The sequence below is a fragment of the Achroia grisella genome, unplaced genomic scaffold (genome assembly GCF_030625045.1).
Source record: "Achroia grisella isolate CSIRO2021 unplaced genomic scaffold, CSIRO_AGI_Agris_v1 utg1248, whole genome shotgun sequence".
NCBI classification, from domain to species: domain Eukaryota; kingdom Metazoa; phylum Arthropoda; class Insecta; order Lepidoptera; family Pyralidae; genus Achroia; species Achroia grisella.
Genome location: NW_026712607.1, coordinates 1,995,998 through 2,016,753, shown reverse-complemented (window position 1 = coordinate 2,016,753; position 20,756 = coordinate 1,995,998). Strand labels below are relative to the sequence as shown.

Below are 20,756 nucleotides of genomic sequence, written 5' to 3'. Positions count from 1 at the left end.
TCAACCCCTCACCCCCTTTTTTCTTATTAAAAAGTAGCCTATGTCCTTTCCCAATGTCAGTCTAGAGCTTGAGAAAGGATATAGAAAATACGAGAAAGGCACATTTTTGTACCAAATTTGATTTAAATAGCTTCAGTAGATTTGGCGCGAAAGCGCAATAGACAGAGAAATAAGAAGTAACGATTAGATATTGTGTGGCCATTGCCTCCTAAACAGTTGCAATGTAAGTTCAGTTTTTATAGAGTTTGATAAGATAACACCTGCCCGGCAGGTGAAACACGTGCTTGCTGCGCGGGTGCCGGTGTCTGTACCTGAACATACTAAGATTAAGCTTATATAGAATGAGTTCCATGTGTTAGTAAGACGTAAAAACGTTTTCCGGTGCTGAAAACTTAAAACTAAAATTGCTTATTAGAAATAATTTCTTTTATATTAAAGTATTTATTATGAAAGAATAAATCCTAAGGTATTTCTAATACTACGGACTCTTAGCACTACGCAATTATCTACTTGCATTATCTATGGGTAGAATTATAGTAACGGTCAACAATTTAGGACATTAACTAGATCCTAATTAACCTTTTTATTATAAAAGTAAGTATGGGACATATTGTTTTATCTTGTATTATTTGTATCGTGCGACGAAATCAAACCCCGACCTTCAGAAGTAAAGCGGCATGCTCAACCGCTAGACCACCGAGACTATAAGTTGTTACATAATATTAAAATCAGTGTCGTCTAAGTTTATAATAAAGAAAAATATATCCTTCCATTTATAAGTTAAACATAAAAATTAGACGTTTATTTATGAGCAGGATTAATTTGGTGAAGATGACAAAGAGAGATAGCTTAAATTCAAGATTAAAATAGGCATCTGACATCATCCGTTGCATCGTCTGAACGAAAGTAAATAACAATAAAGTTGTACATATAGAGTTCATAATATGTATTTATATTTAAAGTAGCTAATTTGTATAATAATATATCAGAACTATTCACACAATGCCATCTAGTTCTAAGCTAAGCAGATCTTGTGTTATGGGTACTAGACGACTGCTAGAAATACTTACTTCCTTACATTAGAAAACATCAAAAGGAGAGATTTTTGTCAGTTCTTATTGGTTCGAATTACTTTCAAAACATACTTATTGTAATAATTAAATCACTTTCAAATTTCATTTATCGTAAGTGTCTATAATTAACATACATTAATATATATATATATTGATATGAATTGAAGTCTCAATTTCAGTATGTAATATTATTAAAAATTTCATGATTAGATCTTGCCTTAGTCTAAAATAAGAACGTATACTTTTGTTTAGTTTAGCGTAAAAATCTGGTTTAACAAATCTGCTTATGTTTTACTGGCCTAATTTGAAACAGACAGAACAACAATCAGGTCTAAATTCCAAGGATAGAGACGGATACATTGACGTCACTAAAAATTACAGGATTACATCTCGTACAGCTAGGTCATCGTTTGAGAGAGTCATAGCGCAGTATTTACTGCCCTGAGGTAGACTTAAAGGTCATGATTTTGAATCTGGTCGCCAGCAAAAAATATTGCCATTTTATATTTCCGACTGACTCTATGGTGTTGTAAACACTAATAACAACATAATAAACCGGGTTATCCGCACTCCCTAAGAGGGTGAAATTGGGGCCTTGAGAGTCTTTGCCCCGGCATCGATTCCGGGGGCAACAACCCCCGGGGACTGGATTGAAGGCCTTTTATATGGTCAGGAAATTTTGTAATTAATAACATCAGGAAATTATTACGAGAGACCTCACCAAGCTCGTCTCCTGTCATGTAGGAAAAAATATGCCCAGTGCAATTTGGGCATATCTAGTAATAATATTGATAGTTATTACCTTACTGTGTACCTACTCTATGATACTGATTTTATTTATTTATTTTTATATACACATCGTCAACGTATAAATATCTGTTCATTTGACATCACTGGTTTGCTATTGCAGGTTTCATTTTGAAAAGGGCATTAACTGAACAAGTATTGAAAGTATAAATGGAAATGTAGTGATAGTCGTTATATTTACGAAATTGATCAACTTTTCTCAAGGATGATCAGAGGTCGGAACGAAACAGATAAAAAATGACCCTTTCTTACAAAAGACGCGGTCATGATCGATGATTTGATTCAATGTGAAAGGTTCAAAATAAAATAATAATTTATAACATTCTTCATTATCTAAACGTTAATAATTTAGTATTTGATTACTTCTAACATCAAAACATACAGTAATCAAAGAAGATATTATCTATTACTAATATGTAGACTAAAATAATATTGATACAAAATCTTGCACTTGTGTTTTCTATTCTGAAGCGTTTGCTGTGTAAACAAACTAATTGAAAGTATTATGTTTACAAAACAATACTAGACTGTGTCAATAGGTTTGTTTAACCAATTCATACGATTGTCTTTCGAGTGGCATTACTCTATTGTTGGGGTAAGTTAGGTAGCGAACCCTGGCAGTTAGTGGAGTGCAGTACGCACCCTGCACCAGTGTGATTGACATAATTACGCGCAGACGCAGGTAAAATTGTGAGGGGGGCTCGAGGAGTGATCTGATCAGTCGACTCGCGTACGTCGCCCGTGCGGTCGTGTCGCGTTTTACAATAACGGTACTCGAAACCGGCCCGAATGCCGGAGAACCAGTCGGCGGGATGGCGGGTCTCGGCGTGAGAACTGCGCTATGTTGAAGCATGCGACGCGGCCGCCGGCGGCGAACGATGCCGACCACCGCTACCAGAACATGCCGCGGCGGCCGCACCACCACCTGCCCCTCAACGTCTCCACCTTAGACTCTTCCAAGCATTCCATTGGTGGAACGTCCGCGAGCGTCAGCCCTGGAGCGCAGCCGCCTAATCCAACAATCGCTCCTGTGTCCGTCGTCGCTCCAATCCCAGTGGCTTCACCTCAAAAGATAGCTAATGGAACTGCTGGTCTACCGGTGACTAGACCAGCTACCAGTAGATCGAGGAGCAACCGAGCGGCGACTGAGGAAGCTTTAACTTCTCTAGCTTTATTGTGTCTGGTCAGCCTACTGTTAGCGTTGCTGGCCCTCTTGTTCTTGCTGAAAATATCAGCACCAGCGACAAGTGCCCCCGAGGAGTTTGCAGTGGTGTACGAAGTGACGTTAGCATTATGTGCGTTGACACTATCATTGAACCTTTGCTGTCTTCTAGTGTGTGCAATACAGTTTCTATTCGCCGTGAAGTTAGTGCATTCTCCATCAGCACCGAACGGCCGGTAAGTTTGCTAAATCGTTTTAATGAATCTCACAGTCATTTCAAATTAGGATCATCAATCAGTTTACAGTTTCGGAGCCCATAGGTGCGCCTTAACCGTTAAGAATGTTTTAAAACTGGTTATCCACATACTAAAGCTAGTTTGTGTATACAAAATTACCTACTTATTACATCTATAAGGTTTTGTACTTGTCTCAACAAGTAAAGACAGCTTGTTATACTAAAATGAGAGTTCTGTGTCGAAATCCAAACAGTCTTATCTCAATTCAGGTTATCTGTTACACAACGCATTATAACTGTAAGGAAACCCAACGTTTCCGGGACATATTTCATTTACAGTCATCTTTAGATGGTGTCTAAGTATTTTAAATGACATATTTGTCAATCATACTAATAGTTCTTGACTCTACTTCAATGAAATAATGAAATGCATATTTTATTGTCTATATATTTTATCATATTGGTCAATACAGATACATTGTATGTCTAATTGGGCAACACGACTAGCTAAGTCTTAACTTTATCTTCTTTAATAGAATCATGTCATTAAAATTTTATTACCTGCACATTCTCTCACGTTGCTCAATTGATGCATGCATATTTTGATTTATTTGTACACTTACATTAATGAATATAGCTAAAATGTTTTAACAACAATCCCTGTACTAAACTCAACGCTTCAGTCGCAGGAATCACATATGTTTTAATACATAGTATTTAACTTAATACAGGAAGTTCATTTATTAATTGACACAACGTACAAAGTATTAACTTAGATAGATAAGAAAATTGATTTGTTAAGATACAAATATTACATTATATAGGCTTAATCACAAATAGAGATTATTAAACCAATGCAACACAATATGGGTAAACCTGCATGAGTGTGCTACAGCAATACAAAATGGCACATAGCTCAGTGTGGAGAATCACTTTAGGAATAAAACACTGATTTTTAGCTATGTTCTCAAGGGTGAATGTACTTAAAATTAAATCTAATTAGACAATATGAAATAAATAATTAATAAAGGAACTTGAAGTAAGAGTTACAGATTAGAGTACCAGAACTTTATAAATACCAAGATATTATAATATAATTTGAGATGTATATGAATACTATAAATAGTGACGATACCGTGTAAAGAAAATTGTTAATTGCAATATTTTTTAATTCAACAAAATCATTCTACAATTTTATTGGCTGCACATTTTCTCATGTTACTCAATTGATGCATCTATGTAGTAAGTTTATTTATTGATCAAACCAGAAGGCAGGTGCTAACGGTTCCTAGTGGCGGTTATTTGTGAATGGTATGATAAAAAATATTTCGTGCGCAACGGTTGATAAAGTCGCTCGCACGTGCCTTTCATGTTATCTTGTTGTGTTTTTTACTTAAAATTAACATATTGTTTATAATTTTAGAACTACAAATGCTTTTTGTATCATTAATTGGTCGTAAAATCTAATATTTATGCGACAAAAATGAAACGGACGCTTCTAGGTAATCTTTTTTTTTAATGAATCTACTCACAATTGAAGGTATTGGAACGTAAGGTAACTGATTTGTATATTTCAATTGAATATTAAACGATATATTTAGCTGCAATGATATAAAGAAAAAGTATAAGGCTAGTGGTTCATAAACTAAGCCTCAATATAATATAATATCTAAACCTATCAAAATTTTTTGGCAGTATGTATGCCAGAACAATTTAAAACTTTGGTCTCCTGAACATTTTACTTCAGTCTGAATGTACCAGCTAGCATCGTACATTATTTCGCATTTCACTAAAAATCAGTTCGCATTTAGTAATATAAGAACGTCTTGCATAGTTTAATATAAAGTTTTAATTATGACTATCTTTTTTTATTATAATTTATCTGAATCTTTTACAGTTTCGGTACAACCCGAACACTTAAATTTCGACAAATTAGGCCTCTACGGCGAGGAGTCTAGACTTCCGCGTTTGGAATAGCACTGCAAATGCGGGCCTAACATTTCCAAGCTGGTGTCTGACTCGACCGCATATTTCCAAGATCAGTAGAACGCTAGAGCATTACGTTGTAAAATTATAGCTTGTAACTATTGAAATGTAAAAATACCGGTTGGCAAATAGTCAGATACACTATGTATGAAACCGGTCTGTAAGCTGTAAGGTCTTCCGCGCTGACTGTGACCTTTGCAAATGCGAATTAGACCTGCCATTCATTAGATACAATGCTCGCAATGTGTGTAAAAATAGCATTCTTACTTTTAGCACTTTTATTATTTATATACTTAATAAAACACTTATATCCTAATCTAGAATATGATCTGTCTATATACCTATAACATTTATTTCCTATATAAATAAATAAAATCCAAGTGTCTGTTTGTAATTTCAAATTAACAGCTTTCATTTAATGCGTCTGAAAGTATATCTGGTATTTAGGTACATAAAAAATCTTAATTAATAATGTTTGTCTGTCTACTTGTCTATTTGCTTTCTTGCTCATCTCAAAAACGTCTGGACCGGTTTTTACGGGACTTTCACTCGCAGATAGATAATGTTATAAGGAGCAACTTAGACTACATTTATTTTAGAAGTTTTATGAATTATAATAAAAAAACACATGGACTAAATGACAGATATCAGCTTTAAATATCTAAAGATTAAGCAAGTTGATGGAGATTAATAAGCTACAATAAAGGAAATCATTTTTTTCTAATAGGTTAGATATAGAATATTTATAGCTGAATAATTTAGTCTGAGTATGCGGACATGCTAAATACCCGGATGGCGTTTTTCATTAATAAAAATCATGTAACAATTTAATTAAATATTATTAGGTTATACAATATAATTAGGTTGTTTAAATAAACTGTTACATATTTTAAAATCTCGAAATTTTAATATAGATCTCCAAGTTAAATGCAATTTAGGAACATAAGGCATGTCTAGACAATTTATTTTTAATAATAACATTAAAGTTTATAGTGTTAGTATTAGAAATAATATTTATTGTACGATTCATTCGAAATGCATTTTCTTTCAAATAAAGGTTGTTCAGAATGAATTTTTTAAGAACTTTGTATTAATACGAACTGACAAATAGCAAAGTTGACGTCCAGAAGCAAATGGTTTTGTGAGTAACAAAATATATCAGTCAGATAGTTATCAGAGCAGACCAGTCCCTGCAATAGATTTCTATCTACTAGAAATATGTTGTTTAAATAATGTTGTTAGTATAGGCTGTAATTATAAACCTTTAAAGATATATTGAAAAGGTCTGGGAGTACTTTTTACAATAATATTAATAGTAAATATCCACTGTTATCAGAAATTAATAAAATGAGTAAACTAGATTCGATGGATATGTCAATTATAGGTACTTAGTTATTTTTTATTCCTGGGAAATTAAAGACTTCTAAAGAATGTTTATGTAAACGAAGTCACAGACATATAGACACAACCTGTTTTTTATCTACTGAGAATAGCAAACAAGTTTATATTTCTAGTTGCAATAGACAAGAAGAGCACCATAGATATCACAATATTATGTTGGCAGTTGCACTACTCGTTTTCAAATTAAAATTAAAAAATATCTTTATTCTTGTAGGTCTATTACAGACTCTTATGGTATGTCAAATCTACCGTCAGTTTATAATGATATAGAGATGAGAAGAACTGACAAGAGATTCAGCTCAGCGTTCCTATTTTTCAGTTATATTTTTTTCTGTATCTTTAATGCAGCTTTACAAGAAATAATTAAGATATTTAGTTAATTTATAATAATAGTATTGATTTAATTTAAAAAAAAGTTTTATAATCCCATTTTGACTATAAAGGTTCTCATTATTATTTGGATTTCTATCTGTATATTGTACAAGAATAGAGAATGGCAATTATGTTGCGTAGTCACAAACAAACCTGTTTCAAAGACGAATGCACTTGAGGTAATAATTTATAGCAAATCTAGAGGCAGGTGTGCCTTGGTTGAACCTCCTTGTGTTGAGATGAAACGGATTCCAATAATAATAATAAATATACTCTGGACATTTAATACAGCGCCATCTAGTCCCACGGTAAGCAGAGTTTGTGTTATGGGTACTAGACAACTGATATATATATATATATATATATATATACTTGGATAGTTTTTTTATAAATACATACATATTATACATAGAAAACACCTAGACCAATACAAACAGTCATACTCATGAATACAAATGTTTGCGCCATGCGAGGAATCGAACCCGAGATCATCAGAAGTAAAGCGGTGTGCTAAACTGATAGACTACCGAAGCCGTCTACTCTCCTATAATAGACTCATAAATTTATCTTAAATGTAAAACATATAAATAGGAAACACTTGATTTTACAGAATTTAAGGCTTTACGACTTGAAGTAATTAATTTATACTTTTTAAACAATAGAGATGCCTCCAGTAATAAAGCGTAAATTTTTTCTTTATAATTTTGACATAAGTTATTATTTTTTTATGAATCGGAATTCCCTAAGTTTTCACTCTACTACCAATCCCTATAAAACCATATTATTTAGTACTGAAATTAATTTATATAGTAAAACAAAGTTTGCGGGTTCAGCTAGTTAGTATAAAAGGTAATTTCCATGCAATTTTTTATAGCTTCAGAAGTTATGACTCAGTGATAATGTTTCTTCTCAATAGGTTTAGGTAGTTTATAGAAAAACAATATTTTCATTGCACCCATGCGAGGCCGGAGCGAGTCGTTAGTGTTATAAATTAGTATGTATTTTACGGTCTCTCTAAAATTAGTAGCGATGTATTACTTAGTTGAAAAACACGTTCCATTACCCATGATTTGGTTGTTGATAGTAAAAATGGTTTAAAGTACATTAAACTCGGTTATAAAGTGCATTAAACCCAGTTACGTGGTACGAATTAACTAAAAGACAAAATTTAAATCACAGTAGAGTTGAAGTAAACACGAATGCAATGGAATGCGTGCATTCAAAACGAAAATAACTACATACTCGTAGTATGCAATACAGAGGTGTACAAAATATTGTGATCATATTTCAAATGAATTTGTAAACATTGTACGCTGTGAATGTTTTATTTATATTCATGTTAGATATGTTATAATAATCTGTTTTATATCATTACTAGCCGTTACCAGCGAGCTCGTCTGCTTTTCTTAGATAAATGGTTACATACATGTAGTCTATCTTAACGTTAAATGTTATTAAAATCTGATCACCAATTTATTCAAAAGGTAACAAACTGAGAGACAGAGAGACTTTCACATGATTTCGTAGGATGTATGTTTGTCTTTCAAATACTGACTAAATAATCCTTTAGAAATAGTGGTCTCTTAGTAATATCACAGATAACATAGTATGTAATACAAAACAACGGTAGGCAGCGATAGAGAATAACAATTTACAATAGACAAATTTAGCATTTTTTAAGAGGACTTATTTATTCATTCTTTTGCACACAAAATTGTATACATAGTTTAATGCCTGATGGTATTCTCTACCAGGCAACCGTCGGGTTGATCATAGATAGTAAGGCGGTGGCATTTAATAAGGATCATGTTTATACAAGAAAATTACGATATAGGTAATTTTCAATATTCGTTCCATCTCTATTCTATATCCTTGCTTCTCCTCTTCCAAGCTCGATAGCAATATGTTCAATAGTAATTTTGTCGTAAATATTTACGATCCGTTCTACACGGCTACCTCTATTATTATTATTGTAAAAACGTATTTTTTTTGTTACTCTAAAATTCGTTATAATTCCAATACCTTGAACAGTTTATTAAAATATTATAGTGGATTGACGATCATTTACGAATGAGCTGGATAAGGTAATTTTTCAGTTAGTGTAATTTTAAAGAAAATCTTGTTGATGTCCTATGGACGAAAATTTCATGAAACTTAATTAGATATTATAAAAAAATAGTAGCTTGTTTTGTAAGTGAATGAAACCTTAATAAAACGAAGTAATTGCATGTAATAAAATTAGAATCTCCTCTTATAAGCATTGAATTAGCAGTTTTTTAATTGGTTATAATGATATAACCAAGGTAGTTTCAGGTAGAGTATGGCGACACGTGGTTACGGCACGCAATAACCTCGCTCGAACTGGTAAATACTTCAGAATACTGGCTTTAAGTGTTATCGTGTTTCATATGGTGAGTTAAGGTTCCGGATGCCCATCCTCTTCCCTCCTATACTTTTTCTAATTGCTTCCCATACTTAAATGGCTGACAACTCATTTGCAGTTCCCCTCAGGCACGCTTATTTTAACCTCTATGTTATAAGTATGTAAATTGATTATTATAAATGGATGGATGTTACTCTTCCACGCAAAAACTACTGAATGGATTTTAATGAAACTTTACAATAAAATAATATATAATAATAACTTACGTATACATCAGCATAACACATAAAATTTCACGCGGGTGAATCCACGGGCACAGCAGTAATAAATAAGTATGAGTTACGGTGAAATAAGAGAGAGAGAGAGAGAATATTGATTTAGGTATGACATAATGTCCTAAAAAAATGTCGCTTACGTTCACTCTAGAGGTGCATTCGTACAATAAGAACAATAACTAGACATTGTTTTTCGTTCCCCAAAGGACAGGCTGACGTTATACTGCCATCAATGTTTGAGATTAAAGAAATCTTATATAATATATATAAATAAAGAAAGTATTGTTTATAACCACGCTTATATTAGCGTAATGTCATATTATAATTACTCAATTTGCCAGAAAAAAAAATCAAATGTGTTATAAAATATTTTCTTTGTAAAAAAGCTTATTATAAAATTGAAGAATTTATAAATGATAATAATGTTTTTGTAGAAAATATCTAACTTAAAATTCATAGCGCTGACAATATTATCTGATTGAACAGAGATTAAGTGCGTAGCGGTTTCTATGTTGATTGTCGTATGCCTAATCCTTGTTGTTAATTAAATAGAAGTAAATCAATATTTATTTAAAAGAGCAACACACAAGTTTCTTGCTCATTCTTTTTGGGATGAGTCTGCATTCCGAATGAGCGGTAGAATAAAAAAACTATATTAAGTTTATTTGAATAAAGATTATTTCTATTTCTTATTTTATTTTATTTTAAAAGTTTGCGCGCCATATTAATGTGTCATATGGTAATATAGTCTAGTATAGCGGTTAAGCACATCGCTTTACCTCCGACGGTACTCCCATCGTGGGTTCGTTTCCTCGCCCGGTGTATTATTGTTTGCAGTCTTGGCATTGCGGCCTGGGTATTTTCTATGCTATTATGTATGTATAATATTTTCCAAAAAAAATTAAGTATTTATATGAGTTGTCTATCACTTGTCTACCCATAACACAAGCTTTGCTTACTGTTGGACTAGATGGCGCTGTGTTAATTATCCAGGGTTATTTATTATTATTATAAACTTAAATAAAGCTGTTTGTATATTGTTTCTTTTACATACTATATATGTACAAATAAAAAAAAAGATGATTGGAATGTTAAAACTATATTCATACATATATTTCAATCTGATTGAACGTGCATGCGCGAGTTAGCGATATGTCAATATTCCAGAACTGTTACGGGGTTCTGTATGTAGCCGCTCATACTGAATGAACTGCCGAGGTCACTCAGCAAATATTTGAGACCGGTTTCTTGTAACACAGTGGTTCCCAACCTTTGACCAGGGATATTTCATAGGTTTTGTACGTCATATTAAAATTAACAATATTCAAATTAATGTTTCAAATGCGTAAGCGTTTGATCGTTTTACTTTCCAGCTTGAACAACTCAATCAATTATGATGTATTATTATATAGAGATAGATGAAACCGTGGAAAAGTTCATAAGCTACTTTTCACGCGAAAGTCTTACAGCAAGTGAGGTAAGGGAAATGTATAAAATTTTCTGTTACGTCGTCTGATTTGCTTCAAAATTAATATTAATCAAACTTGACAAATTCAACACTATGCGTGCGAAACCGAGTGTAAAATACAGTATTGTTATAAAAAAATAACTATAACTTACATAACTTGAATAACTTATTATAAAAAACACATTTAATACTATTTAACATTTAATTTTGAGTAATTTGAATTAAGAACAAATAAAAGATATTATTTAAAAATTTTAATCTTTTGCGTACATTATTTTGACTTTGGCGAAACCACAGATAAGAGAAATGAAACTGGTGGGTTTATGGACCACTGCTCTGGTTGAGAACCAGTGTTGTAGATACACCGGCATTTCAGTGTACATTGACTCACGACACGAGAAATTATCAAAATTTCATTTCCACAACGAGATCAAATTATCCTATACACTTTATAATCACGCTTGCAACATTGCGAATAAATTATTTTATAAATATCTGTGTTAGCATTTTTTTAGCACGAAATTTGTATGCATAGATTCATTTTGAAAGTTATCTATTAATAAATTGTAGTCCAATGAATAATTTATTTATTAGCAAATAAGTAGTATTTTGACGTCAATTTTTACGTATAATGTAAGCAGTTCCTTTACGGTTCAATATTATCACAATAGCAAATTATAAATTTTTAGCATACATTTATTTGCCGCCATTTTATTTTAGCAGGCAAATATTATTTTGGCGCTATATTTTTTAATGGCATAGAGTAATTTAATAGAAGTAACGAAGTAAATTTTGTATTTATTATTTTCATTCGTTTATTTGTAATTAGTTTCGATCCATTAATATAGATAGATAAAATATGTATGCGTAAGAATGAAGAGATTATTTTAAAGAAAGTAGTACATATGAATGTGGATAGTTATAATGGCAGAGGAAGACTGAAAAAGAATGGCTGGCCTATGTGAAATATGATATAGCAAAAAAGGAAGTAAATAAAAAAATGACTGCGAACAGGAATGCATTGAAGAGAAAAACATATTACGTCGACCACAAATAAATAGGATAAGGAAGAAGCAGAGCAAATAGATAGAATATGCTTTTATTTGAATTTTAATTAAAAGAAAATAGATATATTTAAACATTAATGAATACATCAGCATAAATACAATAAGGCGGTAAAAATAATTACCACAGTTTTATACAAACATAATCTTATTCTCATAGTGATGTAAATATTTTTTATTTTTTCGAGTATGGAGTGTAAATATTTTAGGCTGTATGCTAAAGTTTTTTTTACAAATTGTGGGCACTGGAAACACGCATAAAGAGGCCCACCTACTGTGATTATTTTCACTCCCCAACTAAAGGCACTGGAAGTAATCGAGAATTTTAAAATTATTCTATAATTTTGTAACAGTAGCACGTTTGTTTTATCGTAACTAAACTAAACTATTGAGTAACGACTACCGTTATTATGAAACTCGTATGTTGTGTGCATTATCCTATTTATTTAACATCTTTTTAAGATCCACGCGTATCTTGTGTTTTAACTTTCTACAGTTACAACATGTTATGTATATGTTTACACTGTTATTTCAGCACACATATGCCACAATATTTATGTATATTTATTTAAATTAGTATTTACAGAAATAAGTGTTTTGACTTCCACAAATTATATAATTTAGAATGTATACATAACTAATTAAAATTTGCCACTTACTTGACTGTAGTGTTTACTTGTACTTGGGGAAGTTTATAATTTTATTCTATTTTTTTTTTATAATTATATTTAATTATACTAAAGAAATAAGATACCATTCTAAGAAAAAAGCGAATGTGGACTTAGTCAAAATAATGAGCTTAATGTATCTATTTGAGTAATTTCTCACTATTTCTTTTTAACTATATTAGAATTAGTTTTTCTATTTCTGTCGATAAATCTAATTATTCACCTAGTCATTATTATCTACTAGTCACTATATTGATATTCTTTTTTAAATAGTTATCTATCTTTGAAGCTTTATGTGCCATAGCTCTATTCAAGTTATTTACAGTATTTAGCCGGATTAATTTATTTTAATGCAGTTTAATTATATGATTTTTTTTATATCAAGTGCCCAGTATTGTATATAATGACATATAGAGCACACGGCTGGTAGAATAAAACAAGAAATAGCTATTAAAAATCATAGACAAAAAGGTTGTATGTATTTTGTATGTTGTATGTATTGTATAATTATATTAAAATAGTCAGCAATAACGTTTATTTGTTATTTTCTTACTATCCATACTCTAATAGATTCCTACACTATGCTTGAAAAAAAAAGAAACAAATCTCGAAAGGCCTTGTAAGGCCGCTGTCCGCTGTCGCTATATGAATGAATACCTCAATTATTTCCGGGCCATTTTCTAATAATATATTCTCAGAAGAATTTAAGAAACTTGTACAGATTGTTTAAAGGTTTTGAGACTTCCGTTAGAAGATTTAAGGTTGAAAATTAATCATTTATTTTTGACATACCTGAGCGAATGAGTTCAGATATTGACTCCTAAAAGAAACTAATGATACTTAGATTTAATTAATAATAAATAATATAATAGGTATAATAAACTTTAGTGCCTGTAGTAGTTAGTTATAGTAAATATATATAGGCACTTATTTTTTTAATTACTAGTTGTGTTGGTTTTCACTGGCTAGGATATTATACTATAAAACTTTTTTGTGTTTTATACATTATATAGCCTTTGTTACTCTAAAATAACATATCTTAAAACAGTGAAAAACGGTTGGTATCTAGTACTAAAAGTTACTTACCTCATAATAAAAACTATTCTTTTTCTCTTAATATTAATTTACAATGATATTGCAAATTATGTAGTAAAAAAAGATAAGAAACTAAACTCTTATTCGTTTCAAATAATGATATTATTGTTTTCTATTAAATTTTTGTCTAAATGAAGTATAGTAGCCATAATCCAAACAGACGAGTCCTCACAAGTTAAGTATATTAAATATTTAACTTTTTATATAAATCTTATATATAAAATTCTTGTATGACAATGTTAGTTACCATACTCCTCCGAGACGGCATGAACAATTTTTATGAAATATATATGGAGCTTCAGTAGGTCTGAGAGTCGGCTACTATCTATGTTTCACACCGTTAAGTGATAAGGCTAATATATCTATATAAATAAAAATATATTAATTTCATTGACTTACTTTAATTAAGGTGAAGTATTGATAAAAAAAATACACGAACTTCTAATAAGAGGCTCTCTCTTTTGTTAATTCCCACGATTACACGCAACAACTAGTGGTCCGGAATTTGACTAAATACTATGCTATTAAACAATTAAGTAATTATCATTAAAGTCCGTTCAATTAATCGTACTCTACAATGCGGACCGTACGCGATAGGTAATTATATCTAGTTACACATCCACTCAATCAGACAATTGCCTGTTTATTGTTTCATAAAAAAACATATATAATAAATTATATTTAAAAAATATTTTAGCCGCTTATGAACGTAAAGTTTTTCCCTACCGTAGCTATGAAACATAACTAGGTTTCCACACAAACAACTTTGTACAAAGTCTACCAGTGGTGGTCAACAGGTCTATTGTGCTCATCATTTTTCAGAGTTAGCTGCCTAGACCCGACAGGGACAGGAATTGAAGGATATTCTTAGGAGCGATGGTTTTTATCTCCTCAGGATAGTGTGTAAACTTTCCAAAGAAGATATTTCGTGAGTGGCCTACAACCATATAGGATGTGTAGTGGCGTCTCCTTTTCAGTTTGGTAACAAGCAAATTTGTCGAGTTTACTCTTCAAATAAAAACAAACTCCTAAAATTATCACTCTATTACTATCTATACATATATGTGTATCTAACTATACTGGAATACAATAGTTCACTCTATAAATAGAGGCCGAGTTTGCCATCTTACTGTTATGCTCGTATAAACATAGAGTGACATTTAACTTGTTTTATTTGACCGTTCACTAGCGAGATAAATTTTCTAGGTTACTAGCATTCACGAATTAGTTATCTACATACTATTCCTTGCATTACAAACTCTGATATGTAAAAAATTGTCTGACATATACTAACTACATTTCTAGAATGCTAAATATGTATGTATGGTATAAATAACTCTCAAAGCCGACTATTTGTTTATTTTTATGTAGCTGATCTGCGCAATTTCCTTTGCATTACATTAAAGGTTCATCATCCATAGGCTACGGGAACCATTTACCATCAGATGGGCCGTATGCTTGTTTGCCACCATAGTAGTATAAAAAAATAATTAAAGACTCCGTTTTTGCAATCTTTTAAATTCAAAAATCATTTATTCATGTAGAACTTTTTAGCCGCTTATTCATAGATGCCTATAGCATATTATTCATAGATGCCTATGGCATAAACTGTGCCTATAGCCTTTCTCGGTAAATATGCTGTCCAAAACTTCATCCGCCACTGATGCCAGCGTAAACCGTTAACGCAGGAGGGTGTACCATTCCATTATCATCAATAAGAAAAAAAAGGTATACAAAACTAAAACAATTTTTAAATTCGAACTAGTAGTTTTGGAGATTAGCGTACTCAATACAACAAATAAACTCGGTTTTATAATGTTATAGATAGTTCGGATCCAACTATTTTATTTTTTATAATATTTCGAAAGTTATAAAATTTAAAGAAATGTTGTAGCCGTAGACAGAGTCAGCATTTGCTTTTTCCTTATCTCGTTTATTTGTGGTCGGCGTAATATATTTTTTATTCATCTTGTTATTTACTACCTTTATTACCATATCATCTTACACACAGTCTCTCTCTTTTTCGGTCTTCTTCTGCCTTTATAACCATCCATATTCATATGTAACATCTTCCTTAAAATATTATCTTCATTTCTTCGCATTACATGCCCATGCCCAACCGTTGACTATCACTTATAAATAGCAACGGGAAACATGCAGTTAATTATATTATTATGTTATTAGCTAATTCTCTCAATCTTAATAATCTTAAGTTAATATCTAAATATATATAACTCAAAGGTGACTGACATAGTGATCTATCAACGCACAGCCTAAACCACTGGACGTATCGGGCTGAAATTTGGCATGCAGGTAGATGTGGCATATACGTAGACATCCGCTAAGAAAGAATTTTGATTAATTCTACCCCCAAAGGGATAAAATAAGGGATGAAAGTTTGTATGAAACTTTGTCAATTTTAAACCGATCGGGCTGAGACTTTGCATGTATAAAGCACTATTATGACGTAGGTATACATAATATACTAAGAAAGGATTTCGATAAATTCCACCCCTAAGGGGATAAATTAAAGCGAGCGAAATCGCGGGCAAAAGCTAGTTATTATATAATTATAATAATAATGAAACAACTGCATCTTTCTCGTTGCTATTTATAAGTGATACTTTGTCTACGGCTGGGCATGGGCGTGTTAGGTTTATTTATAATTATAAATCTATAACATGTAAATTTACCAAAGGATTTACATGTTAATAGTCGATCGAATGTTTAATATTATAAATCGATAAACCTCAGACGGAACCAATCATGGCTATGATTCATTACCACTTAGTTTATAAATACTTAGCACGTGGATTGGGGTTCAACGGCATTGTTAATGAGACCATTCATTAAGTACTAAGTGGGCGCTTGTATGAAAAAATGTGTTACATAAATACGATAGAGATAATGTGAACATTTTGACTTTTTACTAAGCTGAAAGAAAGGTAATGTTCCGGTGTATGTACTTAGTAATTTCCGTATCTTTGATCTTATTGCCTTAGCTTGATGGATTTTATTCATTACTAGCTCTTCCTGCGACTTCGTCCGCGTAGAATTTAACTTTATTTTTCTAAAATAAAAGTAGCCTAAGTTACTCCTTATTACATCAGCCAAAAAATGTTCCGTCAAAATCGGTCCAGCCATTTCGAGATTAGCCGGAACAAACAGACAGACAGACAATAAAAAATTGTAAAAAATGTTATTTTGGTGTATGTACCGTATTTATATTTATAATAATAATATGCATGTAGTAAAAAACGGTTATTTCAATATAACAAACAGACACTCCAATTTTATTTATATGTATAGATGGTCTCATTAGACCATTAGACCACTGAGGCCTTCTGAAATAGATTCAGCATAGTTATCTCTGGAGCGGTGGGGTATTTTAACGTCTGACCGGACACAGAATCATCTTAAATTCTTTACCAAGTCACAATTTGTCACCGTGACAATGTTGACACAAAACAGTTCCGCTCTGATAGCCCCGTGTGTAACTTAGAAGTCGTGGCTTATGATTTTAGTTCTGGTTTCTGATATGTCGTGGTCACGCAATGTAATTGACGCTTCCATCTGACAATTCGTCATGGAGAGATACTCCATTGTTCTTGGTGTACCCACAGACACAATAAACGCCAGTATATTAAACAATTACGAGTAATAGGCCCTTTATTAAAATACCTTTGAATGGAACAATTTTTATAATTTTTGTAATTTCAACCTACTACTCATTATCATTTGCCTCTACCTTGTCCCATTCATTTGGTCGGCGTAATGTTTTTTCTTCTATTCATCATTGATCGTAGTCATCTCGTTATTTACTCCATTTCTTGTTACATCATCTTTCGCACAGTCCATCCATCTCTTTTTCGGTCTTCCTCTGCTCTTATTACATTTATATGTAATAGTTTCTTTAAAATATTATCTTCATTTCTATACATTACATGTCCTCATCATGACAGACGATTGCTCTTCAACTTCTCCGATACTGGCGCCACTTTCATACTTCCTCTAATGTTTTCATTCTTTATCTTGTTCATTCGCATCCTACGACTGTTATACTCTTAAAATTTACTTCAATCGAATCTACTGACATTTGTGATTTTGACAGAACCTGCATATAGCAAACGTTATAATGAGTAACTTAGGCTACGTTTATTTTAGAATTAGAAATAAGAACAAGTTGCTTGGTAACTAAAATAGAGAAAGACGTTCTGTTGTTCTGTGATTTATACTGTATCATTGTGATTCCTTAATATGACTCAGTATCCCAATATTCGGAAACTGTGAATTGGTGTGGATGAGAGAAACTTGTATAATTAAAATGACATAATGTTAAACTCGGCGATACTAGTTGATACATGTTTGTATGTAGGAGGACGGTCATGGCCAGCATTCGGGGTCATTCGTGGGTAAACTAGCTTACCCACGCCGTTCTGTTTGATTTTATTGGAAACAGGAAGACGGAATGGCGACTAATCGATTTGTAGAGCTAATCGATATTTTGTAATCTTGTAAAATGGTCAATAAAACTGATGTCGACGCTATCAGCTTTATTTCAAATGGTCGCATATTCGATTCCTCGCACGGTATAAACATTTGTATCTACAGTATAATTGTTTCTATTAGTGTAATATTATGTTATCTGTGCTATTAGTCTCGGTTTTCTATGAATATATTCTAGTATCTATCAGTAGTCTAGTATCAATTACACAAGCTCTACTTAGTATGGCACTAGATGGCGCTATGTGAATTCCAGGGTTACTCTGGACTCTGAACTGACTATGAGGTCGCTCATCTTATCATCCTCCATTCATGCCTAGCCACCGTAAACGATTAGTGTAGATGGGTGCACCATTCTATTATCATGCAATAAAAATAATTAAAGAAAAAAACCTTTTTTTAAAACAAGCTCCTATTATTTTTTAATAACACGTTAAGACTAATCAAACGAGCAATCAGCAAATCAGAGCATCAATCAAACTCTATGGGGTTGTATCGTTTAATTACCGAGTTCCTATGGCTACCTTCCAGTTCCATCATCAGATCACTGTAATGCAAAATTTCGGCTCAATCGGAAACCGGGAAGTGGATCAAATTTAGCTTACAAGATTTGATTACAGACAAACAACGGGTCAGGTGAAACGAAATAAAAGCTTGTAAAAATATTATATCTACTAATATCATTATAATAGTATATGCTGCTAGCTAAAAATGTTAGCGGAGTCTCAGTATAGGAATAAATGATGGGCAAGTCGATTACTTAGCTCATTTTGTCGAATTAATCAGAAATTAACGACTCTCGTGATATATTACCGAAAGCAGTAATTTGAATGGACATGTGCACCGGGAACCTTGGCCCAAATCCTTTTGTTTGTCTTATTCACTGCCATTATGCAATAAGCAGTGTTCATCGTAAGTGATTGTGGTAGAAATGGTTTATCCACAAGGCTACCCTGACACTATTAACATTTTGAGTACTTTTTACAATAATTTTTGGTTTTCATTATATCCACATCAAAGAACGAATTTATTGGGGAGTTTGTAAGGAAATTATATTCTTATTACTTGAAACTCATGATATAAATATTGTATCTACAGATTTAAACATGGAGGATGTTACAATGTTAACTGATAGGTCGATTATTTATAATTTAACTCCTATATGTAGAGATTTATCGCACCACTTTACCAGTTATGGTTGCGGGTTCGATTCTTACAAGATACAAACGTTTGTGGGCATGAGTATGATGAGTAGGTATGATACTTTGTTACCTGTTTGTTTGTCTGTGTGTTTTCAATGTAAGCAAAGTAAGCATATACAAGAAAAACCTTATTTTCTTTTTATATTTCCTATCAATATCTGCTTAACACCCTCAGCGCCAGACCCTAAGTGACCGTTTAAAAAATTCATTTTTTTGTAAAATCACCGATTCCCAGACCATTTACATCGGCAAAATGCGACAGGCTTTTATTTGTGTAATAGATGTATAGAGAACGTGTTCCAAAAGGATCCAAAAGGAAGGTACGTTTACTAAGTAGAAAGATGTGTATACTTTTGAATACAGAGTTCCAGACACTGTGTGACAAAAAGATACACATGGCGCCTAAGGTGTTAATTTGGGACTAGTGGCGGTGTGTTAAGTATTCTAAGTTATTTTCATTTTTATATGATAATATAAGGATTATTGTTATTTATACATATATTCTTTAAATATTAAGTTTTGAATAATGTTAAAGAAAATACAAAAACTGTGTTGTAACCGCGTTGACATTGTTATTCGATACAAGGTACGTCAAACACTATTATTTTTCAAGAAGCCGAGGCAGCAACGTTTCTGCTCATATTTCTAAAAACCTGTAGCACGGTAAATACATATATATTGTTTTAATTGCAATCGAAATTAAGTCTTAATGACTGTAGAATAGGGTATAAAGTATTTTAAATGGCTTAATAGCATTATGCGGTGGTACAAAGAAAACGTATAAATGTAGACGAAGGTAAACCGATATAGGTAATATATGATAGTTATCATTGAATTTCAATGAGTCTAATTTTTTTATATAAGTGCTTAGTTTTAAAGAAATAAATGAAAGAACTAGCTGCACTCGCGACTTCGTCCGCGTGAAATACTGACCTTGACCCATTAAAATCCAAATAAAAAAGTTTCATCGTTCTAGTTTCAAAAATGACGATACAATCATTACTATTATGATTACTATGTCAATTCTCGGGGTCTCGGGGTCTACCTGTGTACCAAGTTTCA

At 32.1% G+C, this 20,756-nt stretch overlaps 2 protein-coding genes across 2 annotated transcripts in view; one reads left to right on the top strand and one right to left on the bottom strand.

Moving 5' to 3' along the window:
* The window catches only part of LOC131854917 (spermine oxidase-like), a 34,114-nt gene that overhangs the window by 9,674 nt on the left and 3,684 nt on the right, over positions 1-20,756 (bottom strand). The gene's annotated exons all lie outside the window — the stretch shown is intronic.
* LOC131854942 (uncharacterized) overlaps positions 2,538-20,756 on the top strand; it is a 37,363-nt gene continuing 19,144 nt past the window's right edge. The window contains exon 1 of the mRNA XM_059206130.1: positions 2,538-3,278. Coding sequence (XP_059062113.1) covers positions 2,722-3,278 — 557 coding nt within the window. The 5' untranslated portion in view covers positions 2,538-2,721. The remainder of the gene's footprint in view (positions 3,279-20,756) is intronic.